This window comes from Harmonia axyridis, chromosome 2 (genome assembly GCF_914767665.1).
Source record: "Harmonia axyridis chromosome 2, icHarAxyr1.1, whole genome shotgun sequence".
NCBI classification, from domain to species: domain Eukaryota; kingdom Metazoa; phylum Arthropoda; class Insecta; order Coleoptera; family Coccinellidae; genus Harmonia; species Harmonia axyridis.
The window spans coordinates 14,994,722-15,010,858 of record NC_059502.1 but is presented as its reverse complement, the minus strand read 5'-3'; the positions used below and the strand labels follow the sequence as shown (position 1 = coordinate 15,010,858).

The window sequence follows — 16,137 nt, the reverse complement described above, 5'->3', positions numbered from 1 at the left end:
CTACATTAAAGTAAATTATTCTTCCAAAACACCAAAATAGTTGAAAAGTATTTCTTCCACGACTGAAGAATTCCAACCTAAGACCATCTGGTAGTTGCAAATTACGAAAATATTGTGAGTGATTCTACTCTAACAGCAGAATATATGACGAATTAATATGCCAAGTGGTCAATTAGGAGGCTGAGGGTAGAAGAACATTATCATCTCTGTTCCAATTTAGAGTTCAGAATAATGAAGAGTAGAGGGTTGAATATTTTCATTACATGCATGTTCAAAAAGCTTCCCAAGTATCCCTACATTATGTAAATCTTCTCGTGATACGAATTGTAAACCATCAGTTCTGTGATAGGAACCCTCAATACAACTCTTATGATTCCATATCCCACAGATAATTAAAGTTTTCTCGAAAACGAAGTTAGGAGAACATAACTAACGAACAATTTGCAATGATTCATATTCAGATGAAAATTCTGCACTCTCTCTATAATTAAACGAGTTAACGAAGGAAACTCTCCGCGTAATATTCTGATAAGTCATTTACTTATAAATTCACTGCTTCCAAATGCAGATTATCTGAATTTGCACAGCATTTATTATACGGAGCCCCCTCCATTTCATAAAATTCAATTCTTACTGCAAGAGCTTCGGAGTTCAAACTTCGAGAGAGAATTGAGTAATTAATTATTTCCTATTTATACGGAAATAAATAACGAAAATGAGTCTACAGGAGTTTGATGATAATTGGAAATATTCTTCCAGTTCCTCGATCTTCTCCTTCGATTGTTCAATTTGAAATTTGCACAAGGTGTCTCGAAATAAAGTTTATACTTGTTTAGCTTACTGCATGAACGCAACGAGTCTCGATGAAATGTTTCCGATGTTCTGGGTTTTCGTCACTGAAATGATGCTTAAAGCAATCCTCTCATACAGCAATGGGTAAAAAAGTTTCTCGGACACCCCAGGTCATTGAGATCGCAAGAGATCGTGGAACGGTTCGTGATGATCCCGACCACTACAATCGGAAGATTGTGGATGCTTTGCCTTTGACCCTCAATTATCTCAAAGATTTAAAGCTTTACACGTAAGAAATTCAATTGGAGCACGAATTGAAACACCAAGGTAAGAATTCGTAAATCAGACAGTTACAAACTTAGAAAATTAAATGAAAATTAAGGTCCCTCATGGAAATATCGTACCTTTTAATTGATTAGGTAAATCACGAAAATGCTTGCAGTTGGGCGATTAGTCCATTTTTTTATGAATTATTGGTAATAATTCATTTTAATGAAAAAAAAATTGATAATTTTCTCGAGGCAGCCACTTCTGGACATAAGCTACGGATTTGAAACCTCACTATGCTTTAGATCAGATTTCGATCTCTGAAAAACGTTTTCATTTGAGAGGTTTGTGACGATTCAATTTTTACTGTTTTCTCCCAAATTTCAAATTTCTTCGAAACTGTCAGATCCACGAAAAATCTGTTTATGAAACAGATACAGTAAGTAATAGAGAAAACTACAAACATATTTGTTCCAAACTCGAAATGTGAAATGCCTTGATTACATTCGATCCAATCCAATTATTCCTGATTTTTGTGATATTCATTTCCAATTTTCATATGGCATTAAGGTAAATTTATGCAGGAGATTCGATTATCGCCAGCCGAATCTAATAATCGATTTACGTCTAACTACACACCAAAGCATTTTCCCATTTCCTCACCATGTCAAATGTGAAACTTGGAAATTAAAGTGACAGAATAATTGATGTTAGACCATATTTTCATTCAGAACTTTTTGTGGAAATCAACCAAATGACAAGTAGATATGGATTGCATTTTTGCATGTTGAATATTCCATTTCTCACTAATATATCCAATTGGTTTATTGTAGCAACTGTATTCAATCAAAGGGTAACTAGTTGACATAACTACATACAATAGCCCTATTTTATACCTTGTAGGTGATTTCAACATTTCATTGATTCAATAATTTATTCATGAATGTCATAAAGAATTCAATTCTTTCCATAATCATTTAAAGAAAGAAATCATTATTGATAGAAAAAAATTCAAATTTCTAACACTTATATTTATAAAAATTGAAAGAGAGAGGAAGTGGAGGAATCTTAGCACAGTCAGATGACGTCACAGCACAGTTAATGGCTGGCCAATGAGCCTTTATTATTCTTCAATTATTATCTCAAATATTTCATGGACTCAGCATTTTTGCTTGATGAAAATCCATTTAATTCAATATTCATGGAAAGTTGTTATATTATCACTGTTTATTAGATGAGTAACAATTTTTTGCTTCACAGTATCTTCATTTTATATATCTATAGGGGTAAGTTCATCTGAAGTTACTTTAAGTATCTACTTAGGTACTTAAAAAAGACTGAATATGTATTTCATGCAAGATTGCAGTTACTCAACATAACTTTTGTAACATATCAGGTAGTAGGAAAAGAATATATCATTGATATTTTAGATAATCGATTTCTGTGATGTTATCGATCAATTCTTCAACGTTTTGTAAAGTTAAATAGTGAGAGAATATATTACATTATGGCAACTAATAAAAAGCTCAAGTCAGATGCAGTTCAATCAATATTTTATCTGCAAAAGACGGAAAAAACAAGAAAACCTGCTGAAAGATTAAAGAGTCCATTCAATGAAACAATAATTGATCATATAGATACGATGATGAAAAGTAGTCCAGGGTATCATGATTAATTATAGTTTTGTACTTTGATTTTGCAATAATGAACTATCTACTCCACCACACAATAGCGTGCAAATGGATTCAATTTCTTTCTGCTAAGAATCATAATGATTTTGCTATCAATGAACATAATTACAAATAATGCTCATAAAAGGTACATAATAAGAAGCATGTTTATTGATTGACAAAAGTAGGCTAACACTACTCTAATATTTTGAAACCATTTTCAACAATAAAATTCAAGAAATAGAGATATGTACATTCAAAAGATAGAATTTCTGTATAATGAAAATATACTGGGAATTATCCAATTATCCGAATTTTCCAACGTAACTCTATATTCCTTAGATATAATAAATAATCACCAGAAAATCCGTTATTTTCGTTTTCTCAATAACATCACTCAAAACTTCAAATACACATGTATATTTTCAAATATCCACAGGGTGTAGCTCAGAGTTCCATAAAATTACAAGATAAACGAACCTATTTGTTGAGAAATGTTTCAAACTAATACAAATAATTTAAATCACAAAAACGGATTCACATCAAAGAGTGTTTGAAGTTAACTATTTGTTCAACCAATTTTATTGCTCTGGTCGTTAGTTTTAATTAAATTCTCAATAGTAAATAGACTAGAATTTCGGCTCGTCTTCGATGATTCACTGAGTTGTCCTTCATTTGTTTCTACCGTTTCTGACACCACCGGGATCGCATCTCCCTGAAAATAAATAATCATATAGTTAGTTAATGAACAGTACATCTGGTGCCATCTTTAGTAGGATTTCAGAGGATGAGGAATGATTCTGACATTAATATTAACACAAAATTCATCAAATATAATTCATATCAGGGTGTTCTTGAGCTCTATGAGAAAACTCAGACAGATGATAATTGTGACCTTTTTTTTCTTATGAACATAGATCTGATTCGTTTTCTTTCAGAAGTTACAAGAATTTGAAATAATTTTTTTTCATGTGAATTTTAGTGCTAACGAAAATATCAGTTGATATGACAACCAGAATTTTGTCCATAGTTATTAGCTACCATAGATAGGTACTTGATTTGCAGTGTAAAACTAAAACTTCTGATGATTATTATAGTTTCATGACAAATTTATATATCATGTTATATATTCCTTAAAAGGGAAAAAAAGCGATTTTATGTGTTATAGAAATTTATATAGTTTTCATTTCAAAAGTACAAGTTTGTGTTATAACTTCAAAACTATTTGCAATGAAAAACAAATGATTACATCAATGGATTCTAGTGGAAAAAAGTCTGTAAAATGTTTTTTTGTTTTTAAGTTATTAGCAGTAATGAAGAAGTTATCAGAACTTTTCATTTTTTGTCATTTTCCAATTTTTTCTTATCGCTTGAAACCAGTTGAATCTAGAAGGTTGCGGTTTCCAACAAATTGATTCTCTCGAAAATCAAGCCCGAAAATATGCCATTCAATTTTTTCTAGCTCAAAGGGATTCTGAGATCCCCTTATCTTTTTTGGAATGGCTAATTCGCTTAGGATATTTCCATCGAAATCTCAACTTTCACGAATAAATGTTACACATAAGACGTGCGTAAATTAGAATTTCTCGAAAGATGATAGTGTTACAAGACCGAACATAAATACTTTGGAGGGCTGATTTTTTATTACTAAAGACGAAGTTTAGAGGCACACCCCATGGTGAAGTATACATATTCTGTGTAAACAAACCTAGGATTGAATAGAAATTTTATTATAAGATTTAATCAACGTTTTCATATGTTGGCTAGTTCAATCGAAAACACCAAACGTAATTGAATGATTAATTGACCAGTTTCAGATTTCTTTGAATAAATATTCAATTAGTGGTTATTCTGACTTTGTACTATGATAGAATCTTTTACTAGAGTGTTCTAAAAAACTTTTCAAAGTTTCACGATGTTGTGATTGATTATGCCGTAATGCTTAAAGGACAAACAAACATAATTGTATATTCTAAAACAAGAGCGACGAAGGAGCGAGTTTTCAGACGCATGAGTGTTGGAATTGCTTTCTGCAACGAGTATTAGACGATATTTTCTCTATTTCAGTCAAGTTTTGTGAAATATTGTCGAAATTCAATGAAGAATTCAGATTAAATATCCTAGTGACTTTTGTATTGTATCTTGGCAGTTGATGCGACTCTAACGAAAATTGACACATTACGGAATTTGAATTTGAATTACGTTTCGAATTTTGAAATAATTTACAATAACGCATTAAATTCTTGAATCATGTCTAACGAAATCGATTCAACACCACCAGAATTAAAAGAAATTGCGAATACTATCATTTCACTATATCCAAATTATATTATATTGACAATTGACGTGTTGAAATTTGATAGGATCGGAAGTCAGTGCAGACAACCACAGAACAAAAAATATAACTGAAAACAATTTTGTAATGTGTTCATTACATCACAGTTTTTAGTACTGCAATGAACTCAGTAAGATACTGAAATAGAGAAATTAGTTTTATTGATATTAAGTATATCATCTCTCATATATTTTATTATTTATTATAGTTCAGTTAATAAAATCTCAGAAACATAATGTTTTTGATATAATTTGCATTACAACTTCTAAACTAACTTCACTGATTTATATTTATGAATAGCTGTATCAGAACTACATCAAAGAGAAATTATTATTTAAAATTCCTTATAGTTGAAAGAAATGTGAAAGAAAAACCAAAGATTGGCCCCATAAAAGCCGTCCGAAATAATTGTTGACAAAGGAGAGATCTGAATACCTACAAATTGAAGCTTAAATCGATTTTTCCTTTCAATATTTTTATTGTGTATTCAGCTTTTATGAGAATTTTCGTGTGACTGCGAGAACAAGGCCGTCTCAGGAGGATTTATAGGAATAAAACCTTGTTATCAAACTTTCATTTCATTCTTATTGGGGCATATTGCGGAAAGAGCGCCTTTGTGAGCACCATAAAGAACGAATTCCTACTTCTTTCGGATCATAATGAGGTGCAAATATAAAACGGATTACCTTCTCTCGGGAGAACGAAAACGGTTTTCGCTTTCCTTTCAAAGATTGTCAAATGTGTGCACTCGAAAAACGAAACAGGTAAGTTTATATAAGCTTGGGCTTTTATGTAAGTAATAAGGAGACAATGGCGTTTTCTCAAAAAGTCTGCATTCATTAAGGTTATTATATGAATGGCACGATTATAATTACACTCTTTCAGTCTGCAGAGCGAGCAATTGTGATTTAAGCCTATTAGAATTTGGCACCCCCTATGGGGCTTCTTTATAAATGATTCCTAGGGTTTTCTCAATAATTAAATAAATAAATAAATAAATAAATGACGTCTTTATTTCACAAAAGAAAATAGAGAAATACATGAACCCATCACCTAGCAGCGGAAGGCGAAGTCTAGCAGACTGCTATTCAAACTCAACCCTCCCCAAACCGGCAATGAGCTAGCATCCAACAAGTACATAATAATTAACAAGTCAGCAATATATACCTACATATAAAACAAAATATGAAATGTATACCCAATGAGCACCCGAAATCCACAGCATGAAGATTACAACCATACACACCCTTGAAATAATATACATCAATTATTGCTCACACAACAAATACTTTTTAACTTTATACTTGAACTTATTGATATTCAACAATTTGAACTCATTCGGTAGGGAGTTGTAAAATGTTATTGACTGAAAGATGAAACTTCTCTGAAATAAAGCCGTTTTATGTCTCGGCACTACAAATTTATCCTGAAATCTTGTAACTCTCGAATGAACGTTACTATGACGAACGAATCTCTTCCTGAGGAAAGGTGGAGCCTCGGCATTACAAAGAAGCTTATGAGTGAAAGTACCCAGGTGATAATTTCTCCTCGATTCCATAAAAAGACTCTCATCCTCCCTGATTTTATAACTAATAGGATCATACTTCTTTACACCATGAATCAACCTGAAACACGACTTCTGCACTCTTTGTATTCTATCGCGATTAATCTTAGTCAAACACGGCCCATAGATAAAATCACAATATGTGAACTGGGATAAGACAAGAGATTCACAAAGAGTTCTCTTGGTCTTCATATCAAGTATATGCCGGTTGGGGTATATAAGTCTCAAGTTTGAATATGCCCTCATGAGTAAAGTCTTTAGATGTTCTGAAAAGCGTAAATCAGTATCCATTATTAAACCCAAATTTTTAGTGACATCAGTGAATTCCAAGCGATGATTATTCAATTCAATACACATATTTGATTTGAGGAAACTAGCAGTATATTTGTTGGCAAAACACATTACCTTTGACTTATCTGGATTGAGGACTAAATTATGTACGGTAGATAGTTCTTGCACAAGATGTAAAATATTGTTGATTACACGAGAAGCCTCTTCATATGATTCTTTAGGAAAATGATAATATAGTTGGAAGTCATCTGCGTAAGCTAGTAATTTGCAATGGGTTATAGATCTCATTATGTCAGCAGTATAAGTTATAAATAACAATGGTCCAAGCACTGAACCTTGGGGTACACCAGCAAGAATTTTAGTCGGAGATGACAAAGTATTATTGCTGGATATATACTGAGTTCTGTTACTTAAGTAAGATCTGATCAATTGCAACGACGTAAGATCAAAGCCGTAATATTTCATTTTAGCAATCAACAATTCATGGTTGATTGTATCAAAAGCCTTTGAGTAGTCCAGCAGCACGAGGATACTGGACAACCCCTCATCATAGGCCTCCATGATATCACCGGTCACAGCAGCAAGTGCAGTAGCAGTGCTATAGTTTTTTCTAAAACCACATTGTGAGTCTGGTAATATATTGCTTGATCTCAGATGATGTATCATTTGATTATGAAGTACTTTCTCAAAAATCTTCGATAAGAATGGCAGTATACTGATAATTCTTAGATCAGAAAAAGACGAGGGGTTCCTTACCTTCGGAATGGGTTTACCCAGGGAAACCTTCCACAAATGAGGAAAATAGCAAGATTCAATGCACACATTTATGATATGAACAATATATTTAACAATAAATGGTCCACAATATTGAATCATCTGCAGTGAAATTTCATCAACTCCAACGGCGTTACTTCGCATCCCATTCAAGATACTTTCAATCTGTTCAACTGTAGTAAGAGAGAAGCTATAGGTATTAGAGGAGTGTGAGTGTTCATTATAGAATTGAATCTTTGAAGCACAATAATTATTATTAGCATTTGAAAGAGATGAAAAATGGTTTCCTATAGCATTCGGATCAGAAAGAGATGTTGGTAAATTAGTGACATTCAATGAACATACTTTGAGATCACGTAAAGCTTTCCAAGATTTTGAGGGATTGTGCTGAGCGCTTATCAATTCAAAATATTTTTTTTTCTCAATCCTAATCATAGAAACTGTGCAATTACGAATTTGTTTGTATAGTTCCCAATCACCTGACGAGCGTGTTCTTTTGAACTTTTGAAGCGCTGTGTCTCTCTGCTTCATTAATAATTTGAGATTATATGTCAGCCATGGTGCCGGAGGTTTAGTAACTCTTCTCTCAATAAGTGGTGCATGTTTATCAAAAATTTCTAGAATTAAGCAATTAAAAATGTCGATCTTCTTATCAATATCATCCTCAGCTATCAAACGATGCCAAGGAAGATTTTCCAGAGTTCTACGAAAATCTATGAGATCAAAACCACGAAAGTCACGGTATTTTATAAATTTAGGCTTCATTTTTACACATTTCAAATTCAATTTAACGTAAACCAACCGGTGATCAGAAATATCAGATGTATCCACTGTACCAACCTCAGTGACCAAATCCTCTCTAGTGAAAAATATCGGATCAATTAAGCTTGAAGTAGACCGAGTTATTCTTGTTGGTTCATTCAAAAACTGCCTCAAGCCATAAGAACCCAGGCAAGTCGTCAAAGGACCTTCTGGTCCCAAAAAATCAACATTCATATCACCGAGACACAATATCTCGTCCGCAGCTGGTGAAATACTATCAAATATGATGTCAACGTCATTCACAAAACTACTCAAATTAAAATGAGGAGGACGATAAAAGGTAGCAATAACTATCCTGCGAGACCCAACTTTTAACTCTATAATTAGATACTCAGTATCTCCACTCACCTGCTGTCCAATTGAAATTATTTGATGTTTAAATGTTTGCCTTATATAAGCCGCAACTCCACCTCCCCTTCCCTCTCTATCCTTCCTCACGAAGACATAACCTGGTATATGCAGAATATCACTATTAAGGCCAGAAGAGAGCCAAGTTTCAGTCAAAGTTAAAACATCAAAGTCATGAGTCAAAATAAGCGTTGATATCTCACTTAAACTAGTTAAAACAGATCTGGCATTTAGATGTGCAAATTTCATTTCTTCAGAAATAATAAAATTGATAAATAGTTAAGTAAACAAATAAATATAGAAAAGAAAAAAATGCGAGCAGTGAAAAAAAAAAAAAATATATATATATATTAATAACTACATGCTGCGAGAAAAAATAGAGCTTCTATTCTCTATATACGAGTGCTCGTTATTTCAATAATGAAAATAGAAGAAAAAAAATAAGATATATATTTTAACCCAAAACAAAACAAAAATAAACCAATGAGGCAGCGAGGCTCAAAGGGCAGGCAAGTAAAATACAAAAAATCACCGACTTATGCACAAATCTATTAGCAGTCATAGTGCTCAACAAAATTCACACTTGATCATTAAATATATTCAAAATTTGAGAAATGGTTCAACTTACGTTTGCCAATCATGATCCTCAAACAATACAAATAATAATCAAAAATTAAATTTATAAATTAGTAATTCCAATATTCCCCCTTTAATGAATTATTAACAACAATGGAAATGAAAAGAGTTAACTCAACAAAACCGAAACGTTTTTCAGTTCCTGTTCACAGTTTATAACCGTCTTTTGACCTTTCACATCACGATAAACTATACCATTATGTGTCCAAACAGATTTTCCATATATTTTTCTAGCCTGTTTGAACAAAATCAAATTTTCCAACGACAAGAATTCAGTTACAAGTAATTTAGTTCCTTTGAGTTTACGTTTGTTTACAAATACAGCATCGCGATTCCATCTTCTAAGAAACTGTACTGCAACCGGTCTAGGCTTATCAGAATCTAGTTTTTTCTTCCCTACTCGATAACACTGATTTAAATCGTCCTTTTTCACCTGTACCTCAATTTTATTATTACAAATTTTAACCACACTTTCAACTAAATCCTTTTCCGATTCAGAAATTCCATGTACAAGTAGTAAATTTATATTATGTTTCATCTCCAAATTATGTTGCTTTTTCTTCACCGTGTTGACATTATTTTTGAGTGAATCTATGTCAACCTTGATCTCATTAATAGCATCATTGATCCTATTTTCAAATTTCTTCAGGAGATCCAAGGGACTCACATCCGTGTTAGTGAACGTTATAGCAGTAGATTGTGATTTCAAAAATTCATCCTTGAAACCATCAATTCCCTTTTTGAATTCTTCTGACAATTTGTCAATGCGAACGTTCAACTCTTTAATATTTGCAGCTGGTTTAGCCATTTGAACCAAAATGATTACAAATATTTCACCAAAAAAACACTCTTAAATTCGACCTCACAAATATCAATGAATTACTATTACTATTTTGAGGATATCTTAGAAAATAAAAACAAATGAAGAGCACAAGCAGACGACTGTTCTCACTCGAACGACATGTGCGAATCCACAATTCAAGTGATTGGGTGTAATACTTTGAATATGTTGGAAATTTTACGGTTTACCTTTTGGTTTGCAGAGCTACATAAGAAGAGTAATCTAGAAGAGTAAAATCCAAAAATCGAATGAAACATGGAATATGTTTCAAATGTTGGAAAAAAAACTGAGCCATATATCTTTCGAGGCATATGTGTAATTCAATTATGATGATAATTTTGAGAATATACTTGTAAAGCTCAAAGTGTTAACTAGGACTCTTCAAGCAGGATTTTTTAAATCATCGAACCCTAGAACATAATTTCTGGATAGGAAGAAAGAAAGTTTATTCAGAAGTATAGGTAACATAAAAAATTATTCATTGATTACTGTTATTATGATTATAATTATTATTAAATTTTTTGAGCAAAATTTTTCTTAGGCATGTTCCAAAAGAGAAATCCGCCTAAGCTACATAAAAAATGTATCTTTTGTGCCAATTGTCTCTCCCGAAAAAATTAATACTTGTAAAGGGTGGTTTTTTTAGAGCTATAGAACTTTAAATTGCAATAAAACAAAGATGGATTATTCGATTGACATGAATTTTATTTATCCGCAAGATAATCTTGTGGAATTACATTTTAAATATGATTTCTGGCATATCACCGCCACGGCTGGCTCCGATGTAATCCAATCTGGAAGTCCAATTTTCGATGACTTTTTCCAACATTTGTGGCCGTATATCGGCAATAACACGGCGAATGTTGTCTTCCAAATGGTCAAGGGTTTGTGGCTTATCCGCATAGACCAATGACTTTACATAGCCCCACAGAAAGTAGTCTAGCAGTGTTAAATCACAAGATCTTGAAGGCCAATTCACAGGTCCAAAACGTTAAATTAGGCGGTCACCAAACGTGTCTTTCAATTAATCGATTGTGGCACGAGCTGTGTGACATGTTTCGCCATCTGGTTGGAACCACGCTCCTGGACATCATGGTTGTTCAATTCAGGAATAAAAAAGTTAGTAATCATGGCTCTATACCAATCACCATTGACTGTAACGTTCTGGCCATCATCGTTCTTGAAGAAGTACGGATGATTCCACCAGCCCATAAAGCGCACCAAACAATCAGTTTTTCTGGATGTTTTTGGTTCTGCACAGCACTAACTTGTGTCACCAGCTCAAATGTTTCCACAACTTTCACTATTGCCGACCGAGAAAGTGCCTTACAACGACCCAATAGTTCTTCAGTTTTGCGAACTGTTACTGCAAAAAGTGCACCATTTATTAGGGAATTTTGACAATTTCAGTGCTCTGTTGAAATGTGTATCGTTCCATTTTAGTAAAGATACGTGTCAGAGATATTGATGATCAAGTGAAGGTACATTTGTCGGTTTTTGAAATATGGATAAAAACCAGTTTCGTGTATTGATGGGAAAAATACTGTTTAAGAAGAGCAATGGCTTGTTGAGTGTTATTAGATATCTGAAAGAAATTTAACTCTATGAAGAAAAGATTGTCGTGGTTGAACCTTTTTCAAAAGCAAAGACGAATTTTTATACATAAACTACTATACTTCTACTTCAATATGGGAAACATAGGGTATTTCCATATTTCATAAATTTCGATTATAATGAATCAATTAAAGGTTAAAATCAAAAGTCCTCTTCTTAAAATAAATCCTTGGGGCATCAAATCTAACAACTGACAACGCCTACTTTGGTGGTCTGAATTTTATTCACATTGTAGAGCTTTCCGTGCTTCAGACTAACTAGAGTAAACAGTCCGTAATTTAACTTTTACTGCAGCTTAAAGGACTTTCCGAAAACATAAAATTACATCTATTTCAAACAGTATCACGTGAAAGGATAATTAATGAATAATAGGCCCTCACATAGTAAAAAGCAAATGTTTATTTTGAAATAAAACGCCCAATTAGAAACAGTAGCACTCAAAAGATCCGACCAAACAAGTTGGGTATCAAGGAATTAATATGTGTGAAATTACAAAGAGGCCTTCGCACCTGTTAACGGAGATCAAATATTTCACTGTTTTGCTTTCTGTCAGGTATTTGGCTAATCTGCTCCAACGCAGAGGTTTCAAAGGAATTCGTTTGTGTATCAACAGGTGTTTCATTTATATGGATTAGCATACGTCGTTGATGAATTAACCCATCAATTAATCGACACGTTTTTTTATAAACTGTGCAATTGCTTTCAAAGAAAGTAAATTATTGAAAGATGCATTTTGGAAAATCTTTCGTCTTCACTTTTCTCTATTTAAAATATAGGGTATTCAGGGAGTAACTGTACAGAGGTAGAGAAGGACTAGGACATTACGGATTTGCTATTAAAAATTAATGTCAGTCTTTCCTCAAGAATATACATGGTGAGTATTCATATTTATGGAAAAAATTAAGCCATGATCAGAACCAAACTAATCGGCGGAATTTATTGAAACTTCGGTTATTATTGACACATGCTGAGGTCGAGTTAAAGAAATAATTATTTGAATATTCCAGGACCGAACTAATTTTCCTCATTTAATGAGTGGATGGTTCTTGTACACTTTTATATAAAATTTTAATATTTTTATCTCCACAATCTTTATACTTTCCGTACCGTCTTGACTTCTAACATTATACAAAATATAACTTTGTATTCCGAATTTTAAATAATTGTTGTTGTGATTTCAAAAAAGAGCATTAATTCAGCTTCAATAGCGGTATATCACTCGAAGTTGTCACATGTAGCATTATTTTTTTATGATTTTTTGAAAATGGTCACTATTCGAAAAACTTGATATTCAGAAAAAGTTATTTGAAGAGTTATGAGAATTGAAAAACTTCAGATTGGATATAGCCTTCCGAAACATATCGCCATTATATTACACTGTCCTTAAAAATGGAACAAATTAATTTTTAGCTGAACAGACCATTTTAAGAATAATCCTGAAACATGTCAATTTTTGATTTTAATTCAACGTATTTCAAAATAATAATCTAAAATACATGGTGAATTACTTTCGAGTAATGACGTCACCGTCATTTTTTTTAATGGAACAATTGTCTCAATTTTCCCATTACTCTAGCTTAGCTGATTCCAAAAATGTATCACATGTTGATTCCAATAGGTAAAGGGACAAAAAAAATAGTTTTGTGTGTGCTCATAAAGTAACGCGTAACATTCTTTATTAGTTAAATTAACAATATTATCAAAAATACTTATTGTCTAGCGGCAATTGGTATGAATGTAACACCCTGTAGTTTGTTACATTTTTAGATTAATGGAAATGAGCTGTTTCCAAACATGTTTGGTACTTGTGGTCTAGCAGACAGAATATGAAAGAAATTTTTTCTTATTTTAATACATTTTTATTGATCTAAAAATGTAACGAACCACAGGGTGTGACATTCAAACCAATTGCCGCTAGACAATAAGTATTTTTGATAATATTGTTAATTTAACTAATGAAGAATGTTACGCGTTACTTTAAGAGCACACACAATACTATTGTATTCTTGTCCACCCTGTACCAATTGGAATCAGCATGTGATACATTTTTGGAATCAGCTCAGCTAGAGTAATCGAAAAATTGAGACAAAATGGGGGTGTTCCATTTAAAAAAATTGACGGTGACGTCATTACTCGAAAGTAATTCACCCTGTATATTGGATTATTATTTTAAAATACGGTAAATTAAAATGAAAAATCGACGTGTTTCAGGATTATTTCTCAAAATGGTCTGTTCAGCTAAAAATGAATTTGTTCCATACTTTACGGACACAGTGTATGTATAATTCGCAACATGTCATTATTTCATTCATCTATTGACTGATATGTTCAGCATTAGCTTTTTATTTCAATTTTCTATATAAGAAAAAATCAAGTAGTTTCAGATCTGGAAATCGAGGAGGCCATGAAACGGGTCCCCCTCGACCTATCCATCTATTGGGGTAAATATTGTCAAGGTGATTTTTTTCACTTCTTTTCTACAGAAAAGTTTAAAGAGCGTCGGACGCATGTTTCACTCTTAAAGGGGATACTATTGACGAATACGGTTGAATTTTTAAGAAAAAACTTTATCTAGTTTAGCGACCCACTATTCGTCGTATTATAGACGAATTCGAGTGTGGTACCAAGTACAGCTCAGTACCTGTTTGATATTGGTATCATTATCATAAATAGTATCATTAAATTTGTCTAGACTGCGATTGCATGGTGTCGTTCATGAATTCTTGAATTTCTGTCAATACCTATTAGCAAATGAGAACTGATTTTGATACAATTTTTCAACGTGGTTGAACCGTGCATTTCTCCAGGATTAAATGACTCAACCTACTGAACACAAATGACGTAAGAAATGTCAAAAAATAATATACATTGTTGCCGTTATAACCATTTTAAATCGTATTCTTCCTATTGGAAAACCCCTATATATGATAACAAGTGAAAATAATATAATGTGATGACATAGACTAATTTGGAAGAATTATTCCATTCTCATAGACTCATCCCGTCTTCGATCAACAAAGGTTTAATCATACAAATAGTAATTTTGACTATTCATTTACATGGATCACATTGAACATGTTCACTCCAAATAAAGAATAATAATAAAAGAAAACTAGAAATATAAAAATATAGAGTAAAATACCAATTTTTCAATGAAAGTACCTAAATTTTTAGCTCCAATAATCTCACCTTTGATAAAGCAACGGTACACTCTTTCAACCTCTGTCTCTTCGTTTTCCTCCGCCTATAATTTCCTTTCTCGAACATATTCGTAGCTCCAGGGTCCAGCATCCAATAACTCCCCTTACCCCCTGGCGTATCATGGTCTCCCAACTGTTTTTCTCTAGGTACTTTAACAAAACAATCATTCAGACTCAAATTATGCCTTATGGAATTCTGCCACCCTTGTTTATTCTCTCTGTAATAAGGAAAATTGTCCATTATGTACTTGTATATTCCGTTCAAGGTCAATCGTTTTTTCGGAGATGAGCTTATAGCCATTGCAATGAGGGCAATGTAAGAATACGGTGGCTTTTCCGGCCTAGGCTGATGGAACTTAACTGGAAAGGGAAACCACAATTGCGGGAAATACGGGTTGAATAAGCCTTGAGATAAAAAAGGGTTGTACATGGTATTCGTCGAATATTCCATAATGTGTTCCAAGTAGTAACAAGGTTCAGTTTGTGGTACACCGAACATTTTACATCACACTATTCAACACCCTCAGCCAATCAGTGTTTAACCTGATCAAATATTCACATTAACACGATGTAACCCACTTGATTCCATTAATTTGACTAAAAACCATCAACAGTCATCTAAGCCTACTTTGTACATTCCCCACTCCCGTAAGAGACGCCCAAAACGTCCCGGCGTCGACTGGGATAGGCTGACTAAACATCAGTAAGCCATGTAATAATTTTGACAATCCATAAACATCCAGGAGCAATAAATGGGCTTAAAATACCATTAAATTCTTCATAAATATGTGATGTATCATCGTTAGGGGTTCATTCGTTTGTTATTTTATTCTTCGCTAAATGATATTACGGAAAAATTATGTGTTTTGATTTGTTCCGGGAAGGCGTCCGTATGCGAAGGTAAAAATAATGGCAGTCTTGCTTGCCCTATCAAAACATGTCGGGAATGCCGAAAGCATAGAAAAATATGTACTCAAACAAGC

General features: G+C 33.0%; 1 protein-coding gene across 1 annotated transcript; it reads right to left on the bottom strand.

The window, feature by feature from the left end:
• Positions 1-1,797: 1,797 nt before the first annotated feature.
• On the bottom strand, positions 1,798-15,836 carry LOC123673636 (fork head domain-containing protein FD2-like). Its single transcript, XM_045608222.1, has 2 exons — positions 15,144-15,836; positions 1,798-3,444 (listed from the first exon to the last, which is right to left on the bottom strand). Exons 1-2 carry the CDS (start codon positions 15,651-15,653, stop codon positions 3,301-3,303), a joined length of 654 nt encoding a protein of 217 aa, XP_045464178.1. The 5' UTR covers positions 15,654-15,836; the 3' UTR covers positions 1,798-3,300.
• Between the last annotated feature and the right edge of the window lie 301 nt (positions 15,837-16,137).